Source organism: Argopecten irradians, chromosome 4 (assembly GCF_041381155.1).
Source record: "Argopecten irradians isolate NY chromosome 4, Ai_NY, whole genome shotgun sequence".
Lineage (NCBI taxonomy): Eukaryota > Metazoa > Mollusca > Bivalvia > Pectinida > Pectinidae > Argopecten > Argopecten irradians.
The window spans coordinates 2,707,214-2,731,712 of record NC_091137.1 but is presented as its reverse complement, the minus strand read 5'-3'; the positions used below and the strand labels follow the sequence as shown (position 1 = coordinate 2,731,712).

At 37.8% G+C, this 24,499-nt stretch overlaps 1 protein-coding gene across 1 annotated transcript in view; it reads left to right on the top strand.

Annotated features, from left to right (window-relative positions):
- Window positions 1–19,747, top strand: part of LOC138322034 (influenza virus NS1A-binding protein homolog) — a 46,497-nt gene extending 26,750 nt beyond the window's left edge. Inside the window, exons 2-8 of the mRNA XM_069266090.1 lie at window positions 6,728–7,152; window positions 13,679–13,803; window positions 15,429–15,557; window positions 16,485–16,603; window positions 16,768–16,884; window positions 18,941–19,097; window positions 19,671–19,747. Coding sequence (XP_069122191.1) covers window positions 6,818–7,152; window positions 13,679–13,803; window positions 15,429–15,557; window positions 16,485–16,603; window positions 16,768–16,884; window positions 18,941–19,097; window positions 19,671–19,747 — 1,059 coding nt within the window. The 5' untranslated portion in view covers window positions 6,728–6,817. The remainder of the gene's footprint in view (window positions 1–6,727; window positions 7,153–13,678; window positions 13,804–15,428; window positions 15,558–16,484; window positions 16,604–16,767; window positions 16,885–18,940; window positions 19,098–19,670) is intronic.
- The last annotated feature ends 4,752 nt before the right edge of the window (window positions 19,748–24,499 follow it).

The following is a 24,499-nucleotide window of genomic DNA, read 5'->3' as shown; positions in this document are numbered from 1 at the left end:
ATCAGTGTAATGATTGGGATCAGTGTAATGATTGGGATCAGTGTAATGATTGGGATCAGTGTAATGATTGGGATCAGTGTAATGATTGGGATCAGTGTAATGATTTGGATCAGTGTAATGATTGGGATCAGTGTAATGATTGGGATCAGTGTAATGATTGGATCAGTGTAACAATTGGGATCAGTGTAATGATTGGGATCAGTGTAATGATTGGGATCAGTGTAATGATTGGGATCAGTGTAATGATTGGGATCAGTGTAACAATTGGGATCAGTGTAATGATTGGGATCAGTGTAACGATTGGGATCAGTGTAATGATTGGGATCAGTGTAATGATTGGGATCAGTGTAACGATTGGGATCAGTGTAACAATTGGGATCAGTGTAATGATTGGGATCAGTGTAATGATTGGGATCAGTGTAATGATTGGGATCAGTGTAACAATTAGGATCAGTGTAATGATTGGGATCAGTGTAATGATTGGGATCAGTGTAACAATTGGGATCAGTGTAATGATTGGGATCAGTGTAATGATTGGGATCAGTGTAACAATTGGGATCAGTGTAATGATTGGGATCAGTGTAATGATTGGGATCAGTGTAACAATTGGGATCAGTGTAACAATTGGGATCAGTGTAATGATTGGGATCAGTGTAATGATTGGGATCAGTGTAATGATTGGGATCAGTGTAACAATTAGGATCAGTGTAATGATTGGGATCAGTGTAATGATTGGGATCAGTGTAACAATTAGGATCAGTGTAATGATTGGGATCAGTGTAATGATTGGGATCAGTGTAACAATTAGGATCAGTGTAATGATTGGGATCAGTGTAACAATTGTGGGATCAGTGTAACATTGGGATCAGTGTAATGATTGGGATCAGTGTAAATGAATTGGGATCAGTGTAACAATTGGGATCAGTGTAACCATTGGGATCAGTGTAACCATTGGGATCAGTGTAATGATTGGGATCAGTGTAATGATTGGGATCAGTGTAATGATTGGGATCAGTGTAATGATTGGGATCAGTGTAATGATTGGGATCAGTGTAATGATTGGGATCAGTGTAACAATTGGGATCAGTGTAATGATTGGGATCAGTGTAATGATTGGGATCAGTGTAATGATTGGGATCAGTGTAACAATTAGGATCAGTGTAATGATTGGGATCAGTGTAATGATTGGGATCAGTGTAACAATTGGGATCAGTGTAACCATTGGGATCAGTGTAACGATTGGGATCAGTGTAAATGATTGGGATCAGTGTAACCATTGGGATCAGTGTATAACGATTGGGATCAGTGTAATGATTGGGGATCATCAGTGTATGATTGGGATCAGTGTAATGATTTGGGATCAGTGTAATGATTGGGACAGTGTCACCATTGGGATCAGTGTAAAATGATTGGGATCAGTGTAACCATGGGATCAGTGTAAATTGATTGGGATCAGTGTAATGATTGGGATCAGTGTTAATGATTGGGGATCAGTGTAAACCATTGGGATCAGTGTAATGATTGGGATCAGTGTAACCATTGGGATCAGTAATGATTGGGAACAATGTATCAACGATTGGGATCAGTGTATACGATTGGGATCAGTGTAATGATTGGGATTCAGTGTAATGGAATTGGGATCAGTGTAATGATTGGATCAGTGTAAATGAATTGGGACAGGGTAACAATTGGGATCAGTGTAAATGATTGGGATCAGTTGTAATGATTGGGATCAGTGTAATGAATTGGGATCGTTGTAAAGATTGGGATCAGTGTAATGATTGGGATGCAGTCATGTAACCATTGGAATCAGGGTATTGATAGGGATCCAGTGTAATGATTGGGATCAGTGGTAACCATTGGGGATCAGTGTAATGATTGGGATCAGTGTAATGATTGGGATCAGTTAATGATTGGGATCAGTGTAATGATTGGGATCAGTGTAATGATTGGGATCAGTGTAATGATTTGGATCATGTGTATAATGATTGGGATCCAGTGTAATGATTGGGAATCAGTGTAACGATTGGATCAGTTGTAACGATTGGGTTCAGTGTAATGAACCATTGGGATCACTGTGTAAATGGATTGGGATGCAGTGTAAATGATCTGGGGTCAGTGGTAACCGATTGGGTTCAGTGTAACCATTGGATCAGTGTAAATGATTGGGATCAGTGTGTAACGATTGGGATCAGTGTAACCATTGGAATCTGTGTATAATGATTGGGATCAGTGTTAACGATTGGGGATCTGTGTAATGATTGGGATCAGTGTAACGATTGGGATCAGGTAATGATTGGGATCAGTGTAACGATTGGGATCAGTGTAATGATTGGGATCATGTAATAACGTGGGATCAGTGTAACGATTGGGATCAGTGTTCTGATTGTTGGATCAGTGTAAACCGATTGGGATCAGTGTAACAGGGTGTATTGGGATCAGTGTAATGATTGGGATCAGGGATGTAATGATTTGGGATCAGTGTAATGATTGGGATTGGGATCAGTGTAACCATTGATTGGGATCAGTGTAATTGATTGGGGATCTGTGTAATGATTGGGATCTGTGTAATTGATTGGGCTATCAGTGTAATCAGGGTTATTTGGGTTCATCAGTGTAATGATTGGGATTCAGTGTAATCAGATTGGGATCAGTGTAATGATTGGGATCAGTGTAATGATTGGGATCAGTGTAACCATGTGGATTATCAGTGTAACCATTGGGATCAGTGTAACGATTGGGATCAGTGTAATAATTGGGATCAGTTTAACCATTGGGATCAGTGTAATGATTGGGATCAGTAATGATTGGGATCAGTGTATCATTTATTGGGATCAGTGTAATGATTGGGATCAGTGGGTAACGATTTGGGATCAGTGTATCGTTTAAACATTGGGAATCAGTGTAATGATTTGGGATCAGTGTAACCATTTGGGGATCAGTGTAACGATTGGGATCAGTGTAATGATTGGGATCAGGATCAGTGTAATGATTGGGATCAGTGTAATGATTGGGATCAGTGTAATGATTGGGATCAGTGTAACCATTGGGATCAGTGTAATGATTGGGATCAGTGTAATGATTGGGTGTAATCAGTGTAACCATTGGGATCAGTGTAATGATTGGGATCAGTGTAATGAATTTGGGATCAGTGTAACTGATTGGGATCAGTTTAATGATTGGGATCAGTGTAATGAATTGGGATCAGTGTAATGATTGGGGATCAGTGTAATTGGATCAGGGTAATGATGGATTGGGATCAGTGTAATGATTGGGATCAAGTGTAATGTTTGGGATCAGTGTAATCGATTGGATCAGTGTAATGATTGGGATCAGGGTAACGATTGGGATCAGCTGTAATGGATTGGGATCAAACAATTAGAATGATTGGGATCAGTGATGACAATATTGGGTTCAGTGTAATGATTGGGATCAGTGTAATGTTGGGATCAGATTGGGATCAGTGTAACCAATTGGGTTTCAGTTGTAATGATTGGGATCGTGCTAACGATTGGGATCATGTATCAGTGTAATTAGATTGGGATCAGAGTATTGGGATCTGTGTAACGATTGGGGGATCAGTAGTACGATTGGGGATTGTAATGATTGGGATCAGTGTTTAGGATCGTGTGATTGGATCAGAGTAATGATTGGGATCAGTGTAAACCTTTGGGATTCGTGTAATGGGATCAGTGTAAACCATGTGTTCATGATTGGGATCAAGATATAACAAATTAGGATCATGTGATTAGGATCAGTGTAATGATTGGGTTCATGAATTGGGATCAGTGTAATGATTAGGTTCAGTGTTGGGATCAGTGTAACGATTGGGATCAGTGTAATGATTGGGATCAGTGTAATGATTGGGATCAGTGTAATGATTGGGATCAGTGTAATGATTGGGATCAGTGTAACGATTGGGATCAGTGTAATGATTGGGATCAGTGTAATGATTGGGATCAGTGTAATGATTGGGATCAGTGTAATGATTGGGATCAGTGTAATGATTGGGATCAGTGTAATGATTGGGATCAGTGTAATGATTGGGATCAGTGTAAACGATTGGGATCAGTGTAATGATTGGGATCAGTGTATAACGATTGGGATCAGTGTAATGATTGGGATCAGTGTAATGATTGGGATCAGTGTAATGATTGGGATCAGTGTAATGATTGGGATCAGTGTGTAAACCGATTGGGATCAGTGTAATGATTGGGATCAGTGTAATGATTGGGATCAGTGTAACAATTGGGATCAGTGTAATGATTGGGATCAGTGTAAATGATTGGGATCAGTGTAACAATTGGGATCAGTGTAAAAACGATTGGGATCAGTGTTCTGATTGGGATCAGTGTAATGATTGGGATCAGTGTAACGATTGGGATCAGTGTAATGATTGGGATCAGTGTAATGATTGGGATCAGTGTAATGATTGGGATCAGTGTAACGATTGGGATCAGTGTAACCATTGGGATCAGTGTAAATGATTGGGATCAGTGTAATGATTGGGATCAGTAAACAATGGGGATCAGTTGTAATGATTGGGATCAGGGTAATGATTGGGATCAGTGTAACAATTGGGATCAGTGTAATGTAAGTGTATTTGGGATCAGTGTAATGATTGGGATCAGTGTAATGATTGGGATCAGTGTAACGATTGGGATCAGTGTAAATGATTGGGATCAGTTTGTAATGATTGGGATCAGTGTAATGATTGGGATCAGTGTAATGATTGGATCAGTGTAATGATTGGGATCAGTGTAATGATTGGGATCAGTGTAACGATTGGGATCAGTGTAACGATTGGGATCAGTGTAACCATGGGATCAATGATTGGGATCAGTGTAACATTGGGATCAGTGTAATGATTGGGATCAGTGTAATGATTGGGATCAGTGTAACCATTGGGATCAGTGTAAACGATTGGGATCAGTGTAACATTGGGATCAGTGTAATGATTGGGATCAGTGTAATGATTGGGATCAGTGTAATGATTGGGATCAGTGTAATGATTGGGATCAGTGTAATGTTGGGATCAGTGTAATGATTGGGATCAGTGTAACAATTGGGATCAGTGTAATCGATTGGGATCAGTGTACAGTGTAATTTGGGATCAGTGTAATGAATTGGGATCAGTGTAATGATTGGGATCAGTGTAACACGATTGGGATCAGTGTAAAGTGTATGATTGGGATCAGTGTAACAATTGTAAATGATTGGGATCAGTGTAATGATTGGGATCATGTGTAATGATTGGGATCAGTGTAACGATTGGGATCAGTGTAATGATTGGGATCAGTGTAACGATTAGGATTGTAACGATGGATCAGTGTAACCATTTGGATCAGTGTAATGATTGGGATCAGTGTAATGATTGGGATCAGTGTAATGATTGGGATCAGTGTAATGATTGGGATCAGTGTAATGATTGGGATCAGTGTAATGATTGGGATCAGATCAGTGTAATGATTGGGATCAGGGTAACCATTTTGATCAGTGTAATGATTGGGATCAGTGTAACGATTGGGATCAGGGTAACCATATTGGGATCAGTGTAATGATTGGGATCAGTGTAACGATTGGGATCAGTGTAATGATTGGGATCAGTGTAACATGATTCAGGTAACATTTGGATCAGTGTAATGATTGGGATCAGTGTAACGATTGGGATCAGTGTAATGATTGGGATCAGTGGTAATGATTGGGATCAGTGTAACGATTGGGATCAGTGTAATGATTGGGATCAGTGTAACGATTGGGATCAGTGTATCATTGGGATCAGTGTAACAGATTGGGATCAGTGTAATGATTGGGATCAGTGTAATGATTGGGATCAGTGTAATGATTGGGATCAGTGTAATGATTGGGATCAGTGTAATGATTGGGATCAGTGTAATGATTGGGATCAGTGTAATGATTGGGATCAGTGTAATGATTGGGATCAGTGTAACTGATTGGGATCAGTGTAACCATTGGGATCAGTGTAATGATTGGGATCAGTGTAACGATTGGGATCAGTGTAATGATTGGGATCAGTGTAATGATTGGGATCAGTGTAATGATTGGGATCAGTGTAATGATTGGGATCAGTGTAACGATTGGGATCAGTGTAACCATTGGGATCAGTGTAACCATTTTGATCAGTGTTCTGATTGGGATCAGTGTAACGATTGGGATCAGTGTAACGATTGGGATCAGGGTAACCATTGGGATCAGGGTAATGATTGGGATCTGTGTAATGATTGGGATTAGTGTAATGAATGGGGACATCTGGTTTTCTTTATGATGTATACTTTGTGGTGAGATCATTTGGCATACCATTAATTGTCGGTTGTTGTATGTGATTGTGAATGGTTGAGAGAGAAAGGATTGGTAAACTTATATATAGCATAATAGTTTTCATCATGATAGAAATCTTATATGATTCTATAAAGATGATATGAGAGTACGCATATTTAAATTTTGATATACATTTTAGATATAAATGTGTTTAGGAATGTATTTATTCCTCCTATTAGCTACCAAGATTGTAAAGGTAAAGCCTGAATTACTACCATAACATTGGAAATTTTACAGACATCTATTAATTAGGTAATCACATTAAGTCTGGCCAAGTGATTCTTGTTCTATAGCTAGTAATGATGTTCCTCCTCAAAACATGTATGACTAGAAATAGGAGATATAATGGTAATCTCAATGTTTCTAATTTGTTGATTTTTATCCACAGCTGTGACAAGAGTCTAGATGATTTGAGGAGCTCCTTTGTATCAGATCTTGTGCCATCACCCTTACAACGATCTCTGATGAACCTCTGAAAATGGAAAACAACGGCCATATCGTAAATGGTGTGGGCGAGAGCCTTGACGAAGAGGTTGACTTGCTGTTTGAGGATGAAAATAAAGTGGCTAGATGGTCGTCACTAAATAAACTGCGTAAGGCCCGCCAATTGTGTGACCAAATCCTGGTCATTGGTGCCCATGAGGTGGCTGTCCACCGGGCAGTGTTGGCCACAGCCAGTGGTTACTTGTTAGACTTGTTCCTGAAACTAGAGGAAGAGGGCCCAGCGCCACAGAATGGCATGTGTACATGTAAACTAAAGGACATTGACTACGACAGCTTTATATACCTGTTAGACTACGCATACACATCCAGGTAAGGAAATGTGTAACAGCATGTCATTGTCAGATAACTTCTATGTTCCTCCAAAGTGTGAAATAAGTCGTTTGTGTAAGACATTACATAGAAATTCTACTGAAAATTTAGATTTCTAGACAGAAAAAACAATTCTATTGCCCATCTTCCTGTAGAACTGTGTCCCCTTGAGATTAGATACAAAAATAATATAATACAGTTGTTTATAAATAGAACATATTCAGCCAAAAAATACAATAGCTCAAACTGACATATCAATGACCATTTTAACTACTTCAGTGAAAATTGTTATAATCTTTGATATAGTCTTCTCTCCTTACTTCACTAAACTTTTAAGAACTCCTTTCTTCATGTCATCAAACTCTTCAGAAATATTTATCTCCTACCTGTATATACCACAAAATGCCCACCTTGTTCATTGATGTTGAAACACTTTAGTCTGATGAAGATAGGCTATTCAATATAAAAAAAAACTTGATGAAGTTAAGGATAAAAACATAACATGCAAAATAATGAAAAAGAAAACATGACATCCTAACATGTAGCGATCTTACTACAAATGTTTTCAAGCTATCATTAGCATTGATTGTGTGAGGTTGTGACAGCTGGTGAATAAGTTGTTAACTCCGCCACATCGGTACAATTGATCACATAATTAGTGTGACGATAGTATAAGGGATGTTACGTATGGCCCATCATACCTTGACCTTGGACTCACCTTGTACGTTTTGTGATAGACTTACTGACAAGGTTTAGTAGGGCAGTCTTATCTAGGTTTGATCTGTATAAGATAGACAGAATTTGGGACTTTGTTTGTTTGGCCACAACTTTGGCACGTGGGTAGTAGATGTACATTAAAATGAAAAATACATAAATACAGTATTCTCCATAATTAGCACCCAGGTGTCTTACAAAATATCACAAACGGGGGTATTCTTACGGTAACAAAAATGGAAGTTGTGGACAAAAAACTACTCTTAACTCTTTCCGTACTCATGGCACATTTATTTACTTATCGTATTTTCCCTATTAAGAGCGCCTCCTCTAATAAGGGCGCCCCCACGTTTTTTGCTGAAAAAAATCAACTAATTTCATACAATTTTTGTGCCAGATTGTGACGATTTGTCTTTGCAGACGCTAAAAAAATACTGTTTCACATCAATCTGATGCTTAACAGATATCCGATCAGCTTTTATAAGCACTAAATTTATTGCATTGGACAACTTAGGACATCTTTGCCAAGTGTTTACACATAGAAACAGCGAGAACGCCATGTTCAAAATAAAACGTGTCACCTGAATGCCCCACACACGTGTATGGATGAAGACTAACTGGCAACAACATTTTAGCGATGTCTACATAGGTTTTATGAATACTTACTGTATATCTATGATGAAGGTTCCTAAATAACAGGAATGTTATCATTTCTAAGCATTTTATTGTGTGCTCTTGCCGGTAATTCCCATCTGCCACAAAACGAAAATAGCGATCGAAAGCACCGTCCGCCATTTTGTGTACGCATGGTGAACCAACAGGCTAGCATGAAATGCCAATATTCCGTGAAACAGACATATTTAACCAATGTTTGATACTTCTGGTGCATACATTTCCTCATAATTATGTAATTTCAACACTTATTTGACTTCAAAACATAAGTTGGTTATAGTAAGTTTCAGAAAAATACGAAACTAAAAGCAAGATGACTATAGTCTGTTTCAGAAAAAACATCTAAAAATGGTCTCAAATAACGGCGCCCCTTTTGGCCATTTACCCGCGCCCGGCGCCCTCATTAGGGAAAATACGGTACATATGCTTCTTTCCTTTGATACGTATTATTACGTCGTGATTCACGTGTTAAGGACTCACAAATTCATGAAATATGGGATACAATGCTGATGTCATAAGCATCACTTAGATGTATAATATCATTAAATCTATGGGATGGGGGATCATTTATATAACATCAACTCCTTTAGAAGAGGGGACTATGATTAAATATGGAGAGGGACGCTAATTACAGTGCATACTTAATGTGATTTCTATACACGCATTGAGGAAGGGGAGTTGATAATGTGTTAAATTATTGAAATCTAAAGGTATATGGTTTATATGTCCTCAACCATTTATCATTTCACTTTGACAAGTTTTTGTTAAAGATATTCGCATGTTCACTATAATTGACTCTTACTTCAAGGCTACATCAATATCACAAAATATTGACATATTAAGATATCTGTCAACTCCAAATTTCAATTAATCTTTAACTCGAATCATTGGGCATGCATAATCGTTATGAAGGAAACATAACCTTGTCAATAGATAAGTGATTTCGACAAGTCTCCCAGAAGGTAATTTTATTCAATCTTTTCTGAAGACTGAACAAACAGGTTATTTTGGAGTCTGGTAATGTTTAAGCATGTGTAGTTAAAATTGTCAGATTTGGGACTGCCGCTTTTGAGAGTTTGTCAACAGATTTGAAATCTTTGTAGACATAAATTAAGGGAATAGGTATTCAGCTTGAGTGGCATGTACTTTCTTTTGTACTAAAAAAAAGTTCTGATCTTATGCATATGAATTTCATGTCTAAATATTTATTTTAAGAACCATTTACCTTGATATTTTCACAAATCACATGAGATACAAAAAAAGAAATTATTTTGCAACCATGGGAGATAACAAGTCCATCAATTTTTGGTAAAACACTTCACATTCTATCCCTTATGCCAGTCTGCATGGCCTTCGCTGTACTTAAGCTGCCCCATTTCACTGTAGGTTTGTATTTTTACACCACCACTGTAATACACCGGGCGACAGATAAATAGGAGTAGTGAGGAAAGACATTAAGCTGAATTAGGGAATCTGATCTACTGGTGTTGGCCCAAAGATGTACAGGGCTTCTGTAGCACTGTCGTAGCTAGGTTATAGCCTCCAGTAGCTCTTAGTAGGAGCTAATATTGGATTTGGTTGTTAATGAAGCCGACAATCCTTGTCTACATCCAACACGACCATCCTTATCTACATCCAACACTGTGAACACGATCATCCTTATCTACATCCAACATGACCATCCTTATCAACATCTAACACGACCATCCTTATCTACATCTAACACGACCATCCTTATCTACATCCAACACCGTGAACACGATCATCCTTATCTACATCCAACATGACCATCCTTATCAACATCTAACACGACCATCCTTATCTATATCCAACACGACCATCCTTATCTACATCCAACACGACCATCCTTATCTACATCCAACACGACCATCCTTATCTACATCCAACACGACCATCCTTATCTACATCCAACACGACCATCCTTATCTACATCCAACACGACCATCCTTATCTACATCTAACACGACCATCCTTATCTACATCCAACACCGTGACACATCCATCCTTATCTACATCTAACACGACCATCCTTATCTACATCCAACACGACCATCCTTATCTATATCCAACACGACCATCCTTATCTACATCCAACACGACCATCCTTATCTACATCTAACACGACCATCCTTATCTACATCCAACACGACCATCCTTATCTACATCCAACACGACCATCCTTATCTACATCCAACACGACCATCCTTATCTACATCCAACACGACCATCCTTATCTACATCCAACACGACCATTTTATCTACATCCAACACGACCATCCTTATCTACATCCAACACGACCATTCCTTATCTACATCCAACACGACCATCCTTATCTACATCTAACACGACCATCCTTATCTACATCCAACACGACCATCCTTATCTACATCCAACACGACCATCCTTATCTACATCCAACACGACCATCCTTATCTACATCCAACACGACCATCCTTATCTACATCTAACACGACCATCCTTATCTACATCCAACACGACCATCCTTATCTACATCCAACACGACCATCCTTATCTACATCCAACACGACCATCCTTATCTACATCCAACACGACCATCCTTATCTACATCCAACACGACCATCCTTATCTACATCCAACACGACCATCCTTATCTACATCCAACACGACCATCCTTATCTACATCCAACACGACCATCCTTATCTACATCCAACACCGTGAACACGACCATCCTTATCTACATCCAACACGACCATCCTTATCTACATCCAACACGACCATCCTTATCTACATCCAACACGACCATCCTTATCTACATCCAACACGACCATCCTTATCTACATCCAACACGACCATCCTTATCTACATCCAACACGACCATCCTTATCTACATCCAACACGACCATCCTTATCTACATCCAACACGACCATCCTTATCTACATCCAACACGACCATCCTTATCTACATCCAACACTACCATTCTTATCTACATCCAACACGACCATCCTTATCTACATCCAACACTACCATTCTTATCTACATCCAACACGACCATCCTTATCTACATCCAACACTACCATTCTTATCTACATCTAACACGACCATCCTTATCTACATCCAACACGACCATCCTTGTCTACATCCAACATGACCATCCTTATCTACATCCAACACGACCATCCTTATCTCTACATCCAACATGACCATCCTTATCTACATCCAACACGACCATCCTTATCTACATCCAACACGACCATCCTTATCTACATCCAACACGACCATCCTTATCTACATCTAACACGACCATCCTTATCTACATCCAACACGACCATCCTTATCTACATCCAACACGACCATCCTTATCTACATCTAACACGATCATCCTTATCTACATCCAACACGACCATCCTTATCTACATCCAACACGACCATCCTTATCTACATCCAACACGACCATCCTTATCTACATCCAACACGACCATCCTTGTCTACATCTAACAAGACCATCCTTATCTACATCCAACACGACCATCCTTATCTACATCCAACACGACCATCCTTATCTACATCCAACACGACCATCCTTATCTACATCCAACATGACCATCCTTATCTACATCTAATACGACCATCCTTATCTACATCCAACACGACCATCCTTATCTACATCCAACACGACCATCCTTATCTACATCCAACTGACCATCCTTATCTACATCCAACACGACCATCCTTATCTACATCCAACACGACCATCCTTATCTACATCCAACACGACCATCCTTATCTACATCCAACACGACCATCCTTATCTACATCCAACACGACCATCCTTATCTACAACCAACACGACCATCCTTATCTACAACCAACACGACCATCCTTATCTACATCCAACACGACCATCCTTATCTACATCTAACACGACCATCCTTATCTACAACCAACATGACCATCCTTGTCTACATCCAACACTACCATCCTTGTCTACATCCAACACGACCATCCTTATCTACATCCAACACGACCATCCTTATCTACGTCCAACACGACCATCCTTATCTACGTCCAACACGACCATCCTTATCTACATCCAACACGACCATCCTTATCTACATCCAACACGACCATCCTTATCTACATCCAACACGACCATCCTTATCTACATCCAACACGACCATCCTTATCTACGTCCAACACGATCATCCTTATCTACATCCAACACGACCATTCTTATCTACATCCAACACGACCATCCTTATCTACATCCAACATGACCATCCTTATCTACATCCAACACGACCATCCTTATCTACATCCAACCACTCATCCTTATCTATATCCAACACGACCATCCTTATCTACATCCATCACGACCATCCTTATCTACATCCAACACGACCATCCTTATCTTCATCTAACACGACCATCCTTATCTTCATCCAGCACGATCATCCTTATCTACATCCAACACGACCATCCTTATCTACATCCAACACGACCATCCTTATCTACATCCAACACGACCATCCTCATCTACATCCAACACGACCATCCTTATCTAACGACCATCCTTATCTACATCAGACTCGGCAACCTAGAGCCTCATTGACTTACACGGTTATGTTAACTTCCCAAGGATTACTGCCCTATTTATTTTGGGGTAAAGCCACTTAGGTCGTATTGGATGTAGATGTAGATCAATACTCATGAGTAATTGATCCACAGCTACATAATATAGTCTATCATTGCTCATCTTCAAGTTTGTCAACAAATGTGTTAACAATTTTAGTTATATTGCTATATTTTAGCAAGTTCCCGTAGGTTAGAACTAATCTATTGTTTAGATTTGTTATATTCCTTTAATTGAATCAAAACACATTTTGAACATTTTTTTTTGATTTGTTAAATTTGAGATATCTTCAATTCTGTTTATGACCAGCCAATAATAATTGGCCATTTGAGAAATGCTGATCTGTCAATACTTTTAGTGAGAACACGTGGTAAATGATATTGGCCAATCTAAATAAATACAGTTAGACCTATTTTGAAACGAAGATGACTTGACAGAGATCTAGGATTGAATTGATTTAAGATTAATTCCTGTGATATTGATGGATATCTGCTATTGTTTCAGACTTGAAGTGCCTGGAGATCATGTGCGATCCGTGTATCGGGCAGCCATCCAACTGAAAATGCCAGAAGCGGCCCGAGCCTGCTCGCAATTCTTGGCTGCTAATATGTCGTCTTCAAATTGTATAGGTATTCTGTCGTCAGTGGCACAACTGACGTCTTATTTCCTTCATCCTAACTTCCCTTTAACCTCCCCATCCCCCACCCCTCCCTCCCTCTCCCTCACAGCCAGTCTGTGTGGTCAGGGCCGGGGAGTGATGGGGGACACCTCATAATCCAGGTTCTACGGCTGAGTGGTCTCCCTTGCTTTCTTATGACAGCAAGTTGAACAGAGTTGTGTTGCTTTGCCAACCTTGACAAAAGGATATGAAGTTGGATTCTCTCCTCCCATTAAGCTGCCTATAAATAAATGGTAAGGATAACAGTCCTCAGCACCATTCAGATCTATATTAACACAAAAATAGTCTATTACACAAGAAATTCTCGGGATTCAATGTATCTCAAATTATTTGTGATTTTAATTTATTATTATTTCTTTTAAACAATTATCATTAGTGATAAAAGATGGTAATTAACCATTGTTTCAATAGGTAAGTTTATCTTATAAATCTGGTAATGATTTCATCTTAATACGTACTAAACTGTTCATTATCATATTATTTATATAATCTTAAAAAATCATAATCCCCTGAATGAAAAACAAATATATATTCATTTATCGTTTGAAAGTGTTATGCAATATTATATACTATGAAATTGTAATCCTTTTTGAAAGTTAAATAAAACCTGTCTATCTGTAAGCCAGTGATATTGGTTTAACCCTAGATTAGGGAGCGTTTTGTCAATTGCCCAATTATCTCCCTTTACTACAGGCCCAACTGTATTATGCCCTACTGTGACCATGTTATATGACAACGATTTACTTTCAGATAGACAATAAAGAGACGTCTTGTGTGCTGGTATGACACTCAGTTAACACACATTCTTGTGTGAAATGAAACAGCTAAAGCTTTTTTGATAAAAGGCCTTTTTCTCATGTTGAACCTCCAACAATACCTTAACTGAGCATATCATTATAATGTCGAGTGATTGGTTAGTTAAAAAATGGCTTGTCTCAAGTCTTGATTTGCGCCTGGGTTTGCACTAGATATCTTATAAATGGTGTCCTCGGATAAAATGAGGTCCCTCTAAATAATCAGAAAGAACAGTCAAGAAAAAGTGGAGCTTGTTTCATTTTTGTGCTTGAAAAGGCTACATATGGGGAAAGAGTAAATGCCCTGATCACTATGGCTTAGTTAAGATGTTGTATGGAAAAGTAACAAAGAAAGATGTCTATAAAAGGCCAGTGATATTGGCCGGTGAGGGATGTACAGGCTCTAGTAGATCTCTACTAGGTTCAGTGCCTTCCCTCCTATATGTTGTCATGTAGACAAATGTGTGAAGTTTTCTATATCGATCATTCTATTGCTCATGTCATTATTACATTGACTGTGTTTTAATGTATTTATGAATGCGTATATAAATGAAAATGACATAAATATGAAGTATATACATTCTGTTGTTGGTGATATATTGTTTGAATTTAAACACTTTAAATGTAAGCTCATTGCTGATATCAGCAAACAAAATACTTAAAAATAACATGTCTGTCTGAAAAATGAGAAAAGATCAGTTGATAACCAGTTATATTTTTGCACATGACTGATGGCTTTGGTTTATAAGATAACTATAAGTGTCGACCCATCTTTATGCAGGTGTACGACAATTTGCTAGAGAGGCAGAGCTCAAGCAGACGGCGGATGACTTTATAAGGAACAACATCAATGAGGTCACTGTCAGCAAGCACTTCTATGGCCTGCCTCGAGTTGCAGTTGTTATCATAGGTAAGGTCAAGGTCATCATATCTAAATTATTACTGGGGTCAAGGTCGCTGTCAGTAAACACAGCCTTCCAAGGGTACTAGCTGTTATCAAAGGGCAGGTAAGGTGAAGGTCATTAAAGGTAAATCATTGCTGGGGTCAAGGTTAATATAAGTAAGCCAATTTAACACACATTATGAAGCGTGATATGCTGGGGTACCTTGCAAATTATCAAAACAGAAAGTATTGACTTAGATCTAGAAGCTCATTGAAAGATTAGACAATACTAATTTCAAAGTTGTTTCAAACGTAATTAAAAGTAAAAATTATGACTGTCAAGTTATCAGGTCTATTATAAACCAACAATTTAAAAGGCTAATGAAGGTGTGCATCTAAAGTTGTCACTTCGGTAGTGATGAAAGGAAGGTTATCTGTGCTAAAATGAAGGTTATCATGGGGGTCAATTTCATCATGTGTAAAATATTAATAGGGAAAGCTTGTCATGGGTAAAACACATGCTAATGTAGGCATTACGAGACTTAAATGACTGCCGGGAGTTGTTAGTTGTGTTAGTGTCATCACTATGGATACTAGGTCATAATTTGTGTTATTTACTGTGAATTAAAGCCAGCTTATGAAAACGGGAAGAGTGCAAAACGTTCTATGCTAATAAATTTGGAATCATTAGCAAAATTGATGTAATATCCTGTAATCTTTTACTAATTAAAAACTCAAATTATCTACACAATGCATAACTTCATCTTGGGAATATGGGAATTTGAAAAGTCTTTGTGCATATCAGTAGGTCATATGGGGAATGCAGTGTAGATTTAGGTTTTAAATTTAAGATCAATATACACAACCAAATGTATTACTCATTTAATGGAACGCTAACGGTGGTTGCTACATCCATACATTTGTCAGGAGAGAATATCAACATGTTTTTGTTAGGTGCGGACCCTGAGCTGGTGGAATCGAGTGACGATAGACACATGTTTAACTTGGTGCTTAGTTGGGCAAAGGAAAATGTTGACCAGGAGAAACCTCGTTTGGAGTACCTCACAGAACAGGTAGACATCTGTACACGATATACATTTATATCCCTCAGACAAACACTCTGATGAGTGGCTGAGCTAATTTGCTTGTTTAACACATTTTTTTATTTGGCAGGCGTAATGGTGTATTTTTGCAAGTATTTTTAATATATATATATATATATATATATATTTTTCAGACCAATATACTCTACCTGAACTCAGACAATACACTGACAGACACAAAAAATATCTCAGATGACCGTAGGAAAGACGATCTCGTCCGAGATTATGCACAAAAGACCAAAAATAGGAAGGTGAGTGTTATCAATTATTTGTATAAAGACTTTCAAAGCATTGTAAATTGACGTCAAATTAATTTTGTGTAGATTGATGAATGTAGCTCGTCAATATTAAAGGCCCACTACCTTTCCAAAGCAAAATTTAAAGGTTTCTTAACAACATTAATAACAAAAGAAAATGCCTATCCATGGCCTAAGATGAGGTAACAACAACAAACATATGCCAGATTTCCTGCGTAATAATGATAAACTGTGGAGATTCATTTCGCCGTTTTGCCGTCTGTCATAGTCGTCATGTTTTGTCCGTCGTCGTCCGCCGTGCGCCGTGCGCCGTCCGCCGTGCGCCGTGCCCCGTTAACTTTTCACATTTTGAACTTCTTCTCAAGTTCTACCAGTAAAATTTGGCTGAAACTTGCATGAAATGATCCTGACATGGTCCCGACAAAGTGTTGTTATTTTTCGAGTCGATCCGAAATCCAAGATGGCCGCCACAGCCGCCATCTTGAAAACACATTTTGAACTTCTTCTCAAGTTCTACCGGTGTGATTTGGCTGAAAACTTGCATGAAATGATCCTGACATGGTCCCGACAAAGTGTTGTTATTTTTTCGGGTCGATCCGAAATCCAAGATGGCCGCCACAGCCGCCATATTGAAAACACATTTTGAACTTCTTCTCAAGTTCTACCGGTGCGATTAGGCTGAAACTTGCATGAAATGAACCTGACATGGTCCCCGACAAAGTGTTGTTATTTTTCGGGTCGATCCGAAATCCAAGATGGCCGCCACAGCCGCCATCTTGAAAACATATTTTGAACTTCTTCTCAAGTTCTACCGGTGCAATTTGGCTGAAACTTGCATGAAATGATCCTGACATGGTCCCGACAAAGTGTTGTTATTTTTCGGGTTGATCCGAAATCCAAGATGGCTGCCACAGCCGCCATACATCTTGAAAACACATTTTGAACTTCTTCTCAAGTTCTACCGGTGCGATTTGGCTGAAACTTGCATGAAATGATCCTGAAATGGTCCCAACAAAGTGTTGTTTATTTTTCGGGTTGATACGAAATCCAAGATGGCCGCCACAGCCGCCATTTTGAAAACACATTTTGAACTTCTTTTCTATCGGTGCGATTTGGCTGAAACTTGTATGAAATGATCCTGACATGGTCCCGACAAAGTGTTGTTATTTTTCGGGTTGATCTGAAATCCAAAATGGCCACCACAGCCGCCATCTTGAAAACACATTTTGAACTTCTTCTCAAGTTTGACCAGTGCGATTTCGCTGAAACTTGCATGAAATGATCCTGACATGTTCCCGACAAAGTGTTGTTATTTTTCGGGTCGATCTGAAATCCAAGATGGCGTCACAGCCGCCATCTTGAAAACACATTTTGAACTTCTTCTCAAGTTCTACCCGGTGCGATTTGGCTGAAAACTTGCATGAAATGATCCTGACATGGTCCCGACAAAGTGTTGTTATTTTTTCGGGTCGATCCAAAATCCAAGATGGCGTCACAGCCGCCATCTTGAAAACACATTTTGAAATTCTTTCTCAAGTTCTACCGGTGCGATTTGGCTGAAACTTGCATGAAATGATCCTGACATGGTCCTGACAAAGTGTTGTTATTTTTCGGGTCGATCCGAAATCCAAGATTGGCCGCCACAGCCGCCATCTTGAAAACACATTTTGAACTTCTTCTCAAGTTCTACCTTTGTGATTTTGGCTGCAACTTCATCTGCATGAGATGATCCTGACATGGTTCGACAAAGTATTGTTACATCTCTGGTTGATCCCAAATCGAAGAAGGTTACCATGACACTATATCTGATTAATTTCCTATATGTTAAGGCCCTTGGGGCCTCTTGTTTGAAATAAGATTTGTTGAAGGAAATGGAAAATGATCCTGACATGGTCCTGACAAAGTGACACCATATGAAATTAATTTTACTATTGCCAAGGTAGTCAGATGACCGTTAAGGCCCTTTGGGCCTCTTGTAAAAATTAAAAGCTGCTTTGGAAATGGCATGGGCGCCCTTTAAAGAATGTATACTGCTTTCTTATTCCTTAGAAACCTTACACCAAGTACGGATCTTGGGAATAAACTCCAGGTTCACCCAGGGTATTGCACCGTGGTTCGCAAAGTTTCTAGTATCAATCCTGATAGGACATGTTGCATGGAGAAAGGGAGTGGAGGCTGTTTTATAGCGCAACTGTATCAACTCAAAGGTGATGGACATTTGCCAATTTATGTGCTTTATTTGTTTTTAGAATGACAATCATACCTTTTTAATATAAAATAAATATTGTAAAATATGAGTATTTTTTTTTTATAAAAAATATTTTAATTAAGTATTTTTTACTGCAAGGACAGATAAGACTCTAGTTAGACAGAGACACAAATATAGGAAAGGCTCAATCGTAGAATCTATTACCATGCAACAAAACAAATAAATTTCTCAATTAATGTAACACAAAACACAGGAAAAAAGTAAAATAAAGGTACCAATCACGTCCTCAGATCTCATCTAACATAGCAACATAGATATGTTTACACTAGCTATAAACTATTAGATAGAAGCAATAGGAAAACTCAATAAAACATGGCCACAACAAAATACATCAGTTCACAAACAAACCTCTAGAAAATAAAAAAACGATTAAAAAAAATGATGTGTTTATCTTAATGTTCACTGAGAGTAAATAAAAAATATAGACAGGACAATTATTTTTTGTTCAATTTCTAGCCATTGGTATTGTTTCTTTGACCATAATAAAATGAGTGTTTTTTTGTCTTCATAGACAAGACATACCTGGCCATCGCTATGCTTGAAGTGGACCTTTTGGCTACTCATCTCCATCCAGTACAGAAACAGTGAAGGTCGACATCAGAAGAGGATCAGACGAGCCCGACTCCCCCGACAGTACCGCCACCAAACCTTCCTGGTCATGGGCGAACAGCCTATTTTGATAGACCACGACTCACTTACCCCACTGGCAAACATGGGGCAGTGCTAGGTGTGGCCTTCGGTATCTGTGTGGCCAACGATCGCATCTTTACTTGTGGTCATGTACACTTATCCACCTTCCACTTAACTAATCTTACATTTTGTACTCGTTCCATAAAGATTATTCTTATATTATGAATTATTTGGTTGCAACCGTGTGTCTTTTTACAAGGATTGTTGGGTTTTGGAGTGCAGTTAGACTTATGGTTGTAATGGGTATGAGTGAGTGTCCTTGTTTCTCCCACATTAAGACCCCTCCCTCACATCTGCCTGAATCTCACATTTGTTGTCAAAATCGCTGTAAATATAAAGCTCAATGGTATCCCACCCCCCACCAAAGTGGGGAAAAATATTTCATACATCACTGTAGTACAATGATTGATTTTACCTAGTTTTGCTGTCCATTAATGAATAATAATTGTGATCTCTATAAACAAAATTATAATTTCTTTGTGAGATCATGACGAGAGCCAAGCAAGTTTTGATTGTTGATCTGTACTAGTTTACTTTGTGGCTATGACTGACTTTTTGTGATTTTATTTGTGATTTATTTGGGTATGACAGAGGTGAATGTCTCGCAGTCATTTGAAAACTACGACATAAAAGACAAAATCAAATGGACCCCGTGTCTTTAACATGCCGTGGATCCTGGAGGTCGCTTCTCCAAGGCCCAGATTCAATAACGGTGTATATGCGATTTTGGTGGATCTGATGGGCCAGGAATCACAAACTAAATCGCCAAAAAATTTTGCGTCAATGGTGCGTTCCGAAAAGTGGAAAAAAATTGTTGCTCAACCAACAATGCAAGGGTGTCCGCAAGGTTAATCATGGAAGACAAGAAATATTCTCTGTGTTATACTGCAAGTCCTGTTTCACAAGGTTAGATAAGCCTAGAAAACGTGGTTTAAAATGAGATGTGAGTGAAGAAATGCTTTCGATGTTATATCTTTCAAGTCAAGTGATTCTTAGTTTCTGTGATATGCTAGTGAGTGTGTGAATGTAAGTACCTCAAGCTATATAGATTACTCTTAAGACACATTAAAGTTTTTAATGATGTTAATCTTGAAATCTTGAAAGTTTTTCACAAGGATAAGATAAGTTTCACATACTATAGAACTTTTCCCAGAAATACAGTATTGTTTGTTTGGGGGGGAGGCAATCAAATATAAGTTTATAAAAAAGCCTGCTGGATATTTTGTGGATATGTTTTAAATGTTTGTATTGATTACATGTATAATATCAGTGAATGGTATACAGTTTACCTGGTGGGGGGCTGGTATGGAGGCAAGCAGAGCAGTAGGCAACTGTTTGGTGTTTAATCCAGATACACAGGAGTGGATCCTCTACTGCCACCTCATCCATACACTGTATGTACATGTTTGGTGTGTTGATAATATATCAAGGAAAGTTATATCAACAGTGTTCCTCAAAACACTATTATAGTCCTTGTAACATATGTCAGTAGGATTCAAGTTACTAACAGTGTAGTAAATTATAGTGGCGGAAGACAGTAGTGAATATAGTAGTAGAGAGTAATGATGGCTCAGAGGGAAGAGGTGTAGTAGGACGAAGACGTAGTGTAAATATAGGCAATGAAGTGTAGTAAAATATAGGGCGAAGAGGAGTAGTAGTAGATATAGGGTGATAGAAAGTAGTAAATATACGGGCGAAGAAGTAGTAAAATTTAGGGCGAAGAAGAATATAGGGCGCAGAAAAGATAGTAGTAGTAAATATAGGGTGAAGAAGTAGTAAATATAGGACGAAGAAAGTAGTTAAAGTTCTAGGGCTAATAGAAGTAGTATGATATGTAGGGCGAAGAGTAGTAATTATAGGGCGAAGTGATATAGGGCGGAAGAAGTAGTAAATATAGGGTTGAGATGTAGTACATATAGGACGAAAGAATTATAGTATAGATGGACAAAGAGTAGTAAATTTGGACAAAGAAGTAGTAAATATAGGGCGATGAAGTAGTAAATATAGGACAAAGAAGTAGTAAATATAGGGCAAAGAAGTAGTAAATATAGGGCAAAGAAGTAGTAAATATAGGGCGAAGAAGTAGTAAATATAGGGCGAAGAAGTAGTAAATATAGGGCGAAGAAGTAGTAAATATAGGGCAAAAAAGTAGTAAATATAGGGCAAAGAAGTAGTAAATATAGGACGAAGAAGTAGTAAATATAGGGCAAAGAAGTAGTAAATATAGGGCAAAGAAGTAGTAAATATAGGGCAAAGAAGTAGTAAATATAGGGCGAAGAAGTAGTAAATATAGGGCGAAGAAGTAGTAAATATAGGGCGAAGAAGTAGTAAATATAGGACAAAGAAGTAGTAAATATAGGGCGAAGAAGTAGTAAATATAGGGCGAAGAAGTAGTAAATATAGGGCAAAGAAGTAGTAAATATAGGACAAAGAAGTAGTAAATATAGGGCGAAGAAGTAGCAAATATAGGGCGAAGAAAATATAGGGCGAAGAAGTAGTAAATTATAGGGCAAAGACGTAGTAAATATTAGGGGCAAAGAAGTGTATAAATATTAGGCAAAGAAGTAGTAAATATAGGACAAAGAAGTAGTACAATATTTGGGCAAAAAAGTAGTTAAATATAGGACAAAGGAAGTAGTAAAGTATAGGGCAAGAAGTATGTAAATATAGGGCGAAGAAAATATAGGGCGAAAGAAGTAGAAAATAAAGGCAAAGAATTAGTAAATATAGGGCAAGAAGTAGTAAATATAGGGCAAGATGTAGTAAACGTATAGGATGAAGGAGTAATAAATATAGGCTAAGAAGTAGTAAATATAGGGCAAAAAAGTAGTAATTATATGGAAAAAATAGTAAATATAGGGCGAAGAAAGTATAAATATAGGGACAAGAAGTAGTAAATAATAGGGACAAAGAAGTAGTAAAATATGACAAAGAAGTAAATATAGGACAAGAAGTAGTAAATAAGGGCCGAAGAAGTAGGGCGAAGAAGTATAAATATAGGCAAAGAAGTAGTAAATATAAATAAAGGGCGAAGAAGTAGTAGTAAAATATAGACGAAGAAGTAGTACAGTTGATAGGGCGAAGAAGTAAAATATAGTAGTAATATAGGGCGAAGAAGTAGTAAATATAGGGCGAAGAAGTAGTAAATATAGGGCGAAGAAGTAGTAAATATAGGGCGAAGAAGTAGTAAATATAGGACAAAGAAGTAAGTAAATATAGGGCCAAGATAGTAGTAAATATAGGGCCGAAGAATATAAATAAGGACAAAGAAGTAGTAAAATAGTGTAGTAAATATAGGGGCAACGAGAAGTATATAGGACGAAAGAAGATAAAGGGCGAAGAAAGTAGTGTAGAAAATATAGGGCAAAAGAAGTAGTAAATATAGGACGAATAAGTAGTAAATATGGGCGAGAGAAGTAGTAAAATAAAGGGCGAGAAGATATAAAAATAGGGCGAAGAAGTATTTAATATAGGGCAAAGAAGTAGTGGCGAATTAGAAAAATAGGGCAAAGAATAGTAATATAGGACGAAGAAGTAGTAAATATAGAAGTAGTAAATATACGGGCGAGAAGTAGTAAATGTAGTAGGACATAGGCAAAGAAGTAGTAAATAATAGTAAATATAGGGCCGAAGAAAGTAGTAAATATAGCGAAAGAAGTAAAATATATTGGTCAAAGAAGATAGTAAAATATAAATATAGGGCAAAGAAGTAGTGAAATTTAGGGCAAAGAAAGTAGTAAATATAGGGCAAAGATGTAAAATATAGGCAAAGTAAATATTGGGCTATAGAAGTAGTAAATATGAGGGCGATATGACTAGTAATAAAAGGGCAACAGAAGTAGTGAAATAGTAGGCAAAGAAGTTTGTAGGGCAAAAGAAGTAGTATATAGGGCGAAAGAAGTAAAATATAGGGCGAAGAAGTAGTAAATATTAGGCGAAGAAGTAAAAAAAACGAGAAAAGTAGTAAGGGCAAGAAGTAGTATATATAGGACAAGAAGTAGTAAAATAAAGGGACAAAGAAGATAGTAGGCGAAGAAGTAAAATATAGGACGAAGAGTAGTGAATATAGAGCGAAGAAGAATATAGGGCGAAGAAGTAGTAAATATAGGGCGAAGAAGTAGTAAATATAGGGCGAAGAAGTAGAAAATATATGGACCAAAGAAGTAGAAGTAGTAAATATTAGGAAAACAAATAAAGTAGTAAATATAGGACAAAGAAGTAGTAAATATAGGGCGAAGATTAGTAAATAAATTGCGAATAGTATAAATATAGGCGAAGAAAGTAGTGAAAAATAGGGCAAAGAAGTAGTAATATATAGGACAAGAGAAGTAGGACAAAGAAGTAGTAATAATAGGACAAAAAGAATAGTATAATATAGGGAATAGAAATATAGAAGAAGTAGTAAATATAGTAGGACGAAGAATTAGAAGTAGTAAATATAGGGCGAAGAATTAGTAAATATAGGGCGAAGAGTAGTTAAATATAGACAAAGAAGTAGTAAATATAACACAGAAGTAGAAATGTAGTAGTAAATATAGGGCGAAGAGTAAAATATAGGACAACAGTAGTGAATAGTAAATATAGGGCGAAGAAGTAGTAAATATAGGGCAAAGAAGTAGTAAATAAGGACAAAGAAGTAGTAAATATAGG